Source organism: Melopsittacus undulatus, unplaced genomic scaffold (assembly GCF_012275295.1).
Source record: "Melopsittacus undulatus isolate bMelUnd1 unplaced genomic scaffold, bMelUnd1.mat.Z mat_scaffold_611_arrow_ctg1, whole genome shotgun sequence".
Lineage (NCBI taxonomy): Eukaryota > Metazoa > Chordata > Aves > Psittaciformes > Psittaculidae > Melopsittacus > Melopsittacus undulatus.
The window spans coordinates 20,001-31,560 of NW_022994461.1; the positions used below are offsets into that span (position 1 = coordinate 20,001).

At 47.2% G+C, this 11,560-nt stretch overlaps 1 protein-coding gene and 1 long non-coding RNA gene across 5 annotated transcripts; one reads left to right on the forward strand and one right to left on the reverse strand.

The window, feature by feature from the left end:
• Positions 1 to 1,156: 1,156 nt before the first annotated feature.
• On the reverse strand, positions 1,157 to 2,433 carry LOC117438793 (uncharacterized). The gene is made up of 2 exons (XR_004551022.1): positions 2,386 to 2,433; positions 1,157 to 1,252 (listed from the first exon to the last, which is right to left on the reverse strand). It is a non-coding gene; the product is annotated as an uncharacterized lncRNA (long non-coding RNA).
• A 3,005-nt stretch (positions 2,434 to 5,438) lies between these two features.
• Positions 5,439 to 10,828, forward strand: LOC115946343 (ribosomal oxygenase 2-like). 4 transcript variants are annotated; one of them, XM_034074185.1, is made up of 4 exons: positions 8,080 to 8,279; positions 8,592 to 8,667; positions 9,843 to 9,959; positions 10,610 to 10,769. In XM_034074185.1, the coding sequence occupies exons 1-4, from the start codon at positions 8,185 to 8,187 to the stop codon at positions 10,655 to 10,657; spliced, it is 336 nt and encodes a 111-aa protein (XP_033930076.1). In that variant the 5' UTR covers positions 8,080 to 8,184; the 3' UTR covers positions 10,658 to 10,769. The 4 variants fall into 4 exon arrangements, 2 of the variants coding, with proteins under 2 accessions (XP_033930076.1, XP_033930075.1); XM_034074184.1 differs by having other exon boundaries at positions 8,081 to 8,279; positions 10,607 to 10,769; XR_004551023.1 differs by lacking the exons at positions 8,080 to 8,279; positions 10,610 to 10,769 and adding an exon at positions 5,439 to 5,626 and having other exon boundaries at positions 9,843 to 9,921.
• Positions 10,829 to 11,560: the final 732 nt, after the last annotated feature.

Genomic DNA, 11,560 nt, shown 5'->3' on the forward strand with positions numbered 1-11,560 from the left:
GTTAGGGTGCACTCTTCCCGACATTAGGGTTAGGGTACCCACTTTCCGACATTAGGGTTAGGGTGCACTCTTCCCGACATTAGGGTTTGGGTACCCACTTTGGGTTAGGGTTAGGGTTAGGGAAAGCGGCTGGGGGCCACTGTCCGGTTCTACCGTGTGTCCTTCGGGGGGCAATCCGCGGCAAACCCGGTCGGGAAAGCGGAGGTGCGGCGCCGAGAGACGACTGATGCTGCCATCATGTGGCCAATGTTCGGTACTGCACACGGTGAAGAAAGGCGGCTGCGCGGGTGGCGCCTCAGCCAATCAGAGGAGTGGGGTGGCGCCGCCCGCGAAGGGCGTGGCTAGCAGCTTGTCACGTGCACAGCAGCCAATCAGAGGAGTGGGGGGGCGCCGCCGGAGCCGGGCAGGACTAAGAGTGATTGACAAGCGCCGCAGCCAATCAGAGGAGTGGGGAGGCCCGTGTAGAAGCCGAACCGAAGCGGGGCGGGACTAAGAGTGACTGACAGGCGTCCCAGCCAATCGGGGTGTGGAGGGGTGCCGCCGAGCCGGGGCGGGACCGTACCGGACCGAGCCGAGGCGAATCATGGCAGGTAATGGGACTCGGCGGAGGCACACGGGGGGGCAATGGCAGCTGTCGGCTCCCCGGGGACCCCATGGAAGCCACTCTGGTCCCTCCGGGCGGCTCCGTCCCCCTCAGGCGGCTTCGGCTCCGCTCGGTTCCCTTCGGGCGGCTTCGCGCTCTTGTGGTGCACTTCGTAGTTTTGGCCACAGGAGGGCGGCAGCTCCCGTTGCTCTGAGCCACCCCTTTGCTTCCCCTCCCGCATCTCCGGCACCTGCAGTACCGAGCTTTGGACACAGGATGGCAGCAGCGAGCAGTGCCCCGAGCTACGCCGTGCCCCCCCCCACCTCCAGCTCCTGCAGTACCGACGCTTAGACACGAGGTGGCAGCACACGCTGCAGAAGCAACGGCCTGAGAGCAACGGCCGCTCCCCTCCCCGTTGACAGCCTCCGGGGACCCCAGCTGCTGAGTGGGGACAGTTTGCAATATTGGGGCTGGGGCAAAGTTGCTCAGGGAACTTTTATTCGAGTCTCTTTCAGACTTTTATTGCTTTGTGGGGATTTATAATCACATTCTTCTCTTTTGCTTTTTATTTTCTTTACGCGTTTTATTTATTTCCTTTTTCATTCATGTTTTTTCCAGCTGTCCTTGTCTTTTATTCTCTTTCAGTAACGTTTTTTAGGCGTCCCATACCTAAAATGAGGTAAGAAATGGGCAAACATGGGTTAGAAAATTAAAAAAATGGTTCAAAACACCTTACAAATGGTCCAAAGTGGAACACAAGTGGCCCAAAATGGATTAAAACAAGCAAGAAATGGGTAAAAATGGGTTAGAAGTGGGCAAAAATGGCTTACAATGCGGGAGATGTGGATAAATTTGGGACAGAAACAGCCACAGACTGGTCAGAAATAGCCCCAAAAAAAGATTTAAAGGGGTTAGAAAAGGGAAAGATGGGTTAGAAATTGCCAAAAACGGCTTAAAACTGGTAAGAAATGGGCAAAACTGGGATAGAAATGGCCATGAATTGTTTAGAAATACACTAAAATGGCTTAAATAGGGTAGAAATGGGGGAAAATGGCTTAAACCAGGTTCAGAAATGGGCAAAAATGTGTTTGAAGTGGCAAAAAAATTGGTTAGAAGAAAAAATAGTTTAGAAATGGACAAAATGGCTTAAACCAGGTTAGAATTGGACACATAAGGGTTGCAAATGGCTAAAAATGGGTTTAAATCTAGTTAGAAGTGGCCAAAATTGTGTTAGAAATGGTCAAAAATGGCTTAAAGCTGCTGACAAATGGGAAAAAATGGGTTAGAAAAATAAAAAAGTTGCTTAAACAGAGTGAGAAAAGGGCCAAAAAAAGAGGGAAATTTTAAGAAATGGCTTTAAAAGGGTTAGAAGTCACCAAACACGGGTTAGAAATGGCAGAAAGAATTTAGAAATAGCAAATAAAACAGTTTAGAAGTGGTCATAAATTAGTTAGAAACAGCCATGTTACGGCATCTTCTTGGAATCAGGGGCTAAGTACACACCTCATACATACAGGAGTTAAACCAAGCTAGGAAAGGGCAAGACCAGGCTAGAAATGGGTAGGAAATGGACCAAAATGATTTGGAAACTGCCAGAATGGCTTCAGAAGAATTAGAAATGGGCATCAAGAGGTTAGAAATAGCCTGAAGCAGATTAGAAATAGGCAGGAGCAGCCTAAAACAGGACAGAAATGGCCATAAATACTTAAGTAACCAAAAATAGCTTAAAACTAGTCAGGAATGGGATGAAGTAAAATGGAAATGCCTGTTAATTGTTTAGAATTAGTCTTACTGAGGCTTACCTGAACCTAGCGACCGTTTCTCACTGTGCAGCTTCTCAGACAGCCAACATGCAAGATCCATTCCCTGGGCATGATGCTCCAGCTTCTCAGCTGTTGGGACTCTGCTCTGGGAGGGGCCATTTCTGCCTGACCTGGATACTGCTGGTTCTCTTTCTCCCTGCCATCTGGGCTTGCTTCTTCCCCGTGCTCTTCTTTATCTATCTCTGCCACGGATTCTGCTGCTTCCTGCTCTCACAGCCAAGCAGTGGAGAAAAGAGAACAGTGAGGGATTTTTTAATGGACAAATCCCATGCAAGCATTTCACAGGAGAGACAATCCCCTACAAAAATTCTTACCTATGAAACCCAACAGCCGCAGCCACTGCAGCCATTAGCGAGGGCCTGTGCTTGAGCTGCCTCTGCATCTGGAATAGGAAGCATTTATGAAGAAACCTGATGGCTTTACTGGAGCTAAGCAGTTGTCCAAAGACGGGAGAAAGCAGGAGAGCAACAGCAGCAACTGAAGTCCTTAACAGAAAGGCTGGGATGAGCTGGCCTCCCCCAGGGCTCAGCCCAGCAAGGTCTGTGTGCAGAACAAAAGGAGGGCAATGCACCCTTCACCCTTCTCATTTCTCCGAGAATCCCAGTCTCCAGATCCTTCAGCACCTTAAAGCTACAGTCAACAGTCTCATTTCCCAACTAAGTACAAGATTAGATCAGAAAAAACAAGCAGGGAACGCCTTGGCTGCTTTAGAAACGGCTATTTCAACCCTGGCCCCTTTCCCTCCCAATGCAGGTACAGTGTGAATTACGGACCTCCAGGTAACCGCCCCCCCCCCCCCCCCCCGTGCCTTCACTCCCCTCAGTACCGAGCACCGAGAGGCTTCCCGTGCCGAGCGGCCAGCAGGCAGGAGAGGCCCCTCTGCGCACGCCCAAGGCACGGCCGGGCAGCCGGGCCCGCTCCCCTCCCCGGTAAGCCCGGCCCCGCGGTGGGCTCGGCTCTCACCTGCTGCTGCCGGGACCCGGACCTGGACCCGGACCCTGCCCGCCGCCATGCTGCTCCCGGGGGCTGCGCCTGCCACACCAAAACGGCGCGGAGGGACCGGAGCCGGCGGGCGGCCACCGGACTGCGGACGCATGGAGCGGCACTTGCTACAGCCCGCCGGAAACCGACGGGCACCACGTGACACTGGCCACTTCCAGGGACAGGGAGCACCACGGCTCATGCGCGGAGGCAGGGCTGCAGTACCTAACCTGGACACAAGATGGCAACAGCAAGCGGCGCCCACAGCCGAAACGCCCCCCCCCACCCTCCCAGCCCCCCGATCATTGTCATGTCATCCTTATGGGATCACTGTGGGGGCTGCAAGAGTGTCTGCCGGCTGCTCTGCATCTCTGCCACAGAGCCTTGCTTCAAGCCTCTGCAGATTAGAAATAGGCAAGAGCAGCTTAAAACAGGCCAGAAATGACCACAAATATTGAAGAAGGAGCCAAAACCAGCTTAAAACTAGTAAGGAATGGGCAGAATAAGATGGAAAAGCCTCTCCATTGTTTACAATTTGCCAAAAGAATCTAAAAAAGGTTTAGAAATGGAGAAGAGTAAGATAAAAAATGACCATACAGGAGTTAAACCAAGCTAGGAAAGGGCAAGACCAGGTTAGAAATGGGTAGCCTGAAGCAGATTAGAAATAGGCAAGAGCAGCTTAAAACAGGACAGAAAAGACCATAAATATCTAAGAGGTAACCAAAACCAGTTTAAAACTAGTAAGGAATGGGTAGAATAAAAATTCTGTCTTAAATTTCTATTCAGATCTGAATGGAAAGTGAACACCTTACTTCATTGTAGGGTGAAATTAATGTGGAATAAACAGTACAGGGGCTATTAGGAACTGCCCATTCAGAATGGTGTGTGCCTTCCTGAGGGTTGTGTTTATGTACCCACTCTTCCAAAGTCTCCCATAGCTGAACAGAATCATAAAGTCTCCAAGAGGATTTACTGAATCACACACAAATGAAGTGGTTGCGTGGTTGTGTTTCTCATGCACAGAACATTCATTTGATAGAATGTCTCTGGGGCTAGGTGAGGAAGAAGACCAACCAGCTAACAGATGGAACAAAACCCCATCACAACACTGCAATCACACCTCACTCTGTGGGCCCTGTGGATAGAACTAGAATTTTCCATTGCTCTCAGGTGCCTCGTTAAGGCACTGAGGGCATTAGTAAGCCTTAATGACCCTAAACAGCCTCACCTGTGCACCAGACCACACCCAGGAGCCCTATTTAAACCGAGCTCTGTGCCTCAGTTTTCTTTAGAACTCTGTTGGAGGAATGCTGCTCTTCAGCTCTGTCCCTGCCTGTGAAGATTCTTAATCTGGACTTCAGATTGACTGCCCGGCTTGATCTTCTCTATGATTATAGAGCAGCTTGGCCATTGCTGGACCTGATGGTGATTTGTGGACTGGATTGCTGCTTGTTCACAAGCCTGATAGACTCCTGGCTGGACTTGGCTGCTGCTGGACCTTCTCTTCTTGGATACCTTGAAATTGGGCCTAGGCTGGCAGAGGTCTCTTCTCCTGCTGTGGGAGCCCAGAGGTGGCCTGGTCTGCTCTTGTTTCCTGAGGGCCATGGAGATCCCTGCAAGGTTTGTGGGCAGTGTGGAGGACACGGCTTTGAGGGTGAGCCTGTGCTGCGGCACCAGAGGGGCCTCCTGCCAGGGAGCCGGGAGTGCTGTGTGCTCTGCCTCACCAACTGCCTCATCCACAGAGAACAGCTGGGCTTCTCTGGGCCTTTTGCACGGATTCCTTTGCCTTGAGCAAAATATTTGGTTGCTGAGTTATGAACTAACTCTTTAGACCTGTTTGAGGCACTACAGTGAAGAGCTGCAGGTAAAGGCCTGCAGTCTGAGGAGCAAATTATGTTTGTTTTCCAAGTGCCATGAAGTGCTGCCCCAGAAGTACCACTGCAAGGCAAAGTATGTGGGGCTGGTGTGCCCTTTCTCTGCTATATGTGTGATTGGAGTTGGAAATGGCTTTTAATTGCAATGTTTCATATCGAGCTTGTGGGGGTAGTCTTGCTGAGGCTGACACAACTCCCAGTTTGACTGAGTTAACTGGCTAATTGGAGAGACATGGGAAGATGTACATCGAAAGAGAGTAAGAGGCTTCTGAAACAGGAGGTGGAGAAAGAGAACTCCGTTCAAAATCCATTACCAGGAGCTTCAGCCAGCCTCAAGCAGTCATCTGTAATGCAGCTAAACCAAGGTAAGTGTTGAGCCTTACTACTTTTACTGATAAGACTTTACTTTTTAAAGCAGTGTGCTGAACATGTTTAAGCGTTTCTATGTATATTTGCAAACATAACTTCTATTGATGTGTCTCAAATGCATTTGGAAGCTAGTTTGTGTGTTTGTGTGCTCTAGTGCTCCTCAGGGTTGCTACAACTACCAGGTGCTAAAAGCCCTTCAGAATAAGACTAAGCAGGAGCTGCAAGGATATTAAAAGCAAACATTCAGCTACTAATCAAACTTCCTACATGTCTCAATAACTGAACAAGTACTATTGTGTGTGCACAGCTACGCAATAGTGCACTTTCTGGGTTTGGCTAGGAAAAGATGTCTTAGCATGGTGTTTGCTCTCTCAGGTAAATTAAAGGCCTGCTAGAGCTGATTGAACCAGTGATGCAGGTGTTGGTCCATCTTATTCAGCCTGGTGAGGTTTCTGTTACTTTGCTTCAGGGCAGTGAGTGAATCATTTTGTCTGGGAGGCTGCAGCTGTGTCTAACCCTGTTTCTATGCTGGTTGGGGAAGGAATGCCTTATGGAAAGGAAGTATACCTGTGTGGTGGTAATGATTACATTGCTGAAGAGATGTTTAAGGCTATACAGCAGTGGTGCTAGATTTAATGCATTGAGACCCTTTGTTATATGTATATGATGTAGTTAAAAAGTATGTCTTGTGATTATTTGTATATGTACAGTTGTATAAAGTTAGTCCTTGTTACAATAGCCTATTTTGTGCTTCTGCATTGGCTCTAGATAACTTGGACCTTCTATCGAATTGATTTTGGCCCAGGTTCACAGGGTTAGTCATAAAACTGAGTTCTTCATAGGACTGGGGCTCCTGAGATATTTTTGAGTCTTTGTGCCCTCTAAGTGAGCATAACCTGCACACAGCATGGTATTCTCAGCTTCTAGAAACAAGTGCTAGAGGATTAGCCTATTAAGTTATGGGGAGAGAGAGGAAAACAGTACCAAGTACTAGCTCTTGTTACATTTGGTTCTAACTGTGCATGTCATTAGAAATTAGAAATAACAAAAAGCTTTTTTTTTTTTTTTTTCCCCTGCCAAGATGGTCAGAAGCAGAGAGCAATTTTCTTGGATTTAGTACTTGTCAGACTTTTACCCAATTCAGTATTTGATCCTTTCTTAACCCATGGAGGGGAGCTGAGCAGTTTTGTTGGCATTCAGCTTCTGAGCTGCTCTTTTCTTCATCAGGAGAAAACCTTTAAATCACTCACAGACTAATAGAAAATAAACAAACACAGGGTTTAATTTTTATACTTAACTGCTCCACATCTCACTTGAAAAGTTCATGATCATGTTTTAAGAGACTTGCTCATCTCTGGGGGGTGGCCATTTTCCTCCCTGCATGGAGAAGTTCCCTTAGGGTGAAAAGAGGGGAAATTTTAATGGGTTACAGAATGATCTTTCTAAATTCTTGATTACTTTCAATTTTGGGTATGTAATATCTACTGGAGTTCTTAATCAATTGGTGTTTCTAGGTCTTTATTGAAGCTAGAGAGCTGAGTTAGTTTTTTTGTGCGATGTCATGCTAACTGTTGGGTGATGGCTTTTCATAGACATGTTTGAGTCAGCTGTCTGCATAGTGGCTGCCTAGTTTCTCCCATAGGGCAATGCAATGAAGTGTAGTATGTTCTAGAAAGCCTACATGTAGGATGTATGGATTTTGATGGCTGCTGCAGGAGAGGAGTATTTGTTGTTATTGTGGAAATTTGTTGCTGGGTTTTATACTTGCTTGAGTTTGGTGTGTTTTCATCTGGAAAAAGCAGGTTGTATGCTTGGAACAAGAATTTAGCAAAGCTGGAGAGACAGAAGTGCAAATGCTAAATGAAAAAAGCAGAACCTGATGGGTGGTACCTGTTAAATAATGTTCTGTACTGGTGCCAATCAGGGCAGTGTAATGCTCAGGGCTTCTATGCATGAGCTTCCTAGGATGTAACATGCTCTATCTGTGCTCTCCTGGCAATATGCTCTACTTTGCTCTTAAAGTCTTCAATTTTTACATGAGTACTTTTTTGACTTTTTTTACCCCATTGAAGTGGATGATTAAATAAAAGCTGTTGTCACTTATCACCAGTCTTAACCTCTCAACACCCTTGTGGTAATAGCACTACTATAAGACTTAATCCTCTTGTTTCATGCCAGCTTCGTGTTGGAGGAGTTACTGTCCCAGAGTCTGTACTCAGTTTATACCAGAGCACAGAGCTCTAAGCTACTAGTAGTAGTCACAGAAACTGAAATCATGAACACTTCCCAGTGATGCTTAATCAAATCTGTGTTAAGGAAGCTGTGGTAGAAAAATGTTTGAGAGCAAAATTTAACAGTGATGGTTTCTGAGGTGTATGGGTAGGTTTAAGTTTTGGTTACTGTAAAATGAAATACATAAACCCATGTATCTATCAGCCTTTCTATAAGGAGTGTAATTAGATCCTTGCCTAGTTAATTGAAGTACTTGTGTGCCAAAGCTTTGTTGTGAAACTGGGAGAAGGTTCTTCCTGTGTGTCAGGCAGTGGCCTTTAACATGGAACTTGCCATTTTAGTATGGAAATTGGAGGCAGCAATCTTAAATTTGCTTTCAGATGACATTTATGAGCTAAACTCAATCATTTATTTGTGGTAAGCTGACACTGAGAGAACTTGTCTTTAGAGTAGAGTGGATACTTGGGAAACTTTTTTTCCATTAGAATACCTCTATTTATCGGATGGGTTTACATGGGGAACCTGGAAAATTGCTTCAGAAGTACAAATCACTGGAATTATGGTCATTTTGTGCATATCTTCTCACTTGAACATCATATCTATAAGATAATGATTATAATAGGGGACCTGATTATTTATAAATGTATAGCCACATTTTAAGGGATTTTAAGGTTTATTTCTTTCTTGAAGAAGCAAAGAACTTTTATTTTTGTGTAATTTTGCATGTAGCCTGACCTTGGAAGATCAAAAAAGAAGAGGCTGCATGTCAAGAGAAGAGAGAAGAGGTGGCGTGTGTAACGGCGAGGTGAGGAGCGGCGTCGGGCAGAAGAGGGGGCATGAGAAAGGCACCCTGGGCAAAGGGAATCCCTGTGGGCACAGGGCGAGGTCACGTAAGAGCATGATGGCACCTTTGGGGGGCCCTGAGGAGCGTTGTGTGCTGGGCGACCTCCCTGTAAGCAGGGCTCAGGTCTTTGCTACTCTTGGTTTTGGCCTTTGGCCGTCTTGCTCCTTTGGCTGCCCGGAGAGCGTGGCAACCCTGTAAGGAGGGTGAGAGCCAGCGTCTCCGCACCCGAGGGGGAAATAGAGCTCTCTTGGACCCCCAGGCCACCCTGTAAGCAGGGGAGGGCCATTTCCCTGTCCCTCTCCTCTGCCCCAGCAGCTCTCTGCCTGCTGGTGGCCTACCCAGCCTGACCCCCTGTTGTCAGGGCGTGTCACAGCATCTGGCCCTTGGCCTGTTGAAGCTCTCCGGCTTCCATGCAGCCCTGGGCATGGTCTGAGGCTCTCCTCTCTTGCTTGGTGAGTAGGGTGACTCCCCGGACAGTGGCTGCACAGAGACCGTCTCCCTTTTTGGGACGTTTTGGTTTGTGTTTGTCTTGTCCTTGTCTATCAATGTGAGGGAGTGAGTGAGCTTGTCCTTTAGGCACCTGTTAAAATTGCTGCAGCTTAGCTTAAGCCTCCCTGGAAGGAGAGCAGGTCTCTGTGCAGTATCAGGGGCGTCTTCCCTAAGTCCACGAGCGGAGGGATGGTCTGGACTCGCCCCTTCTTTCCAAAGACGGCGCCAAGCCACTTAGTCGTGGTGCAGGCAATGCGACCTGCCTGTAGTCAGGATCTGGGTCTCTGCCTGCATGGCTGCCTGTGCTGCTGGTGGCCTGGCAGCGTGACCCCCTGTTGTCAGGGCGTGTCACAGTATTTTCCCCTTTGTGCCTGGAAGCCGGAGAGCTTCAATACGCCGTCACCATAATGAGAACAAACCAGACCTTGTCAAGCCCCAGTCCCTTCCCTCTGTACCACTGACCGGGAGCTAGTGAGAATGCATGTACAGTTTAGAGTGAGCTACTGCGTGGGGCTGCAGAGTGGTAATGGAAGGGGCTAAAGGCATGAAGCAGATTTGGGATTGGAGCACTGTGTTTCCAGCTTTGACATCAGTTTTCTGTTTTACTTCAGTGCAACTATTTTAGTAATTTTTTTTTTTCTTATTAGTTCCTGTCCTTCACCTCTTGGGGAGTTTACTTACTGGATGCACTTCCTGGCCGTGTGTTTGACACAGCAAAAGAAGATGTGGCACTGCGGACGAGCATACTGAGGAAGCTGCTTCTGGTAAGTAGGTGGAAGTAGAGAGAATAACAGTGCATTCAGCTGGAACTTCAGCACTGAGGCAAGCATGTATCTTGCTGATCTGCTTTGAAAGCTCAGGGCAAAGGCACTACCTTGTCCAGCAGCATAATCACTTCTTTTGAAGTCATTGACTTTTCAGAGGTTTGCTCCATCTGAAGCATTGTCTGCTTTTTTGCACTGCCTTTCTTTGGTATCACAGTGTCCTTGGATAGGTTGCTTCCTTATAAATGTAATGGTGTTTGCTTTGGAACAGTCAGACAAGCTTAGCTCCTGTTGGGCCAAGCTCTTGAATCTTTAAAAGTCAGCTAAGCTGTAAATTGTTCTGCGATTTCCTTGCGATAGTCTGGTTGTGCGGCCGGTCAGCACACAGAAAGAACAGGTCCCTTTTTCAGCTACACTAGCAAGTCTTTTAGCACAGCAGGGAGCTGTGGAGCAGGAGAAAATGAACGTCGGGTTTGGTGTGTGAATAGCTCTTGGGGAATGGGTAGAAGAAAGGGTTGTGTTGGGAGTAAATGTTAGGCTCTGCAAAGCTGAGAAATGTCCAGGTTTTTGCTGCGATACTGAACCTCTTTCTCTTTAGGCTAATCTATTTAGCTTGAATTCATGTGGGTAACTCTGTGCATGTTTAGCAGGTGGATGTAGCTGACTCAAGGGGAAAGCTGAGCAACCTTGGATACTGAGCTCTAATTGGTGAGTCTAGAGGTTACTACTGTTTACAAAGCTAATGTTTATAACTTGTTTGTTCTTGTATTTGTAAAATTGCATTTGTGTATTTTGTAATACTGTATTTGTAAAAACACCGTGGGAAACTACAGCCTTGGCAGAGATCATTCTCTGCACGAAAACATGGGAAATTACAGAAGCATAACAAGACAATTGACCTTGCTTATGCCTGCCAAGAATCTTCTTGTCCAGCAACAAGGCTCAGGGTATTGGGATCGCTCACTGCGTGGCCTTGGCTCTGCAAGAATTGCACGAGTGCGGACTTGTAGAAATGCTTTTTGTTGTGTTAATAAAAAAATGGAGAGGGTGAGGGTGGATGAGAGGGACTATTGATTTTGTACTTGTATGGGTTGTTTCTGTACCCCTATGATGTTTTCCTCCCTGACTGTAACTTGTTAGAATAGTTGCCTTAACTGAAAAAGGAGAGGGTGAGGCTGGATGGGAGGGACTATTGATCTTGTATGGTGCCGCGGCCAGGTGGAGGGGAGAAAACACCGATACGATGTAGGTTCACAAAATGCTCCGTTTATTGATTACAAAGCTGCTCTTAATATACTGTCTTACACGTGATCACGCATTACTTGATTGGCTGCTTCACTTTGCCCACGAGGGATACACGCTCCCCTTTACCTCTCCTGATTGGTTTCACGCCTTTGCTTCAGCTTAGCGTTACATCATGCTTCTGCAATTACTGGCATCCTGTTATTGCATTCCTGTTTTGCTGATCTTGACACTTCTTCTTCTTTTAACCTGGGGTCATAAGTTCACTTTCTCACAGCTTGCTGTAGGCCTGTTCAAGCGCCCATGCTCGACCCCCAACATCTCCCCCTCTTTTTTCAAATAAGGCGTTTGTCATCTGC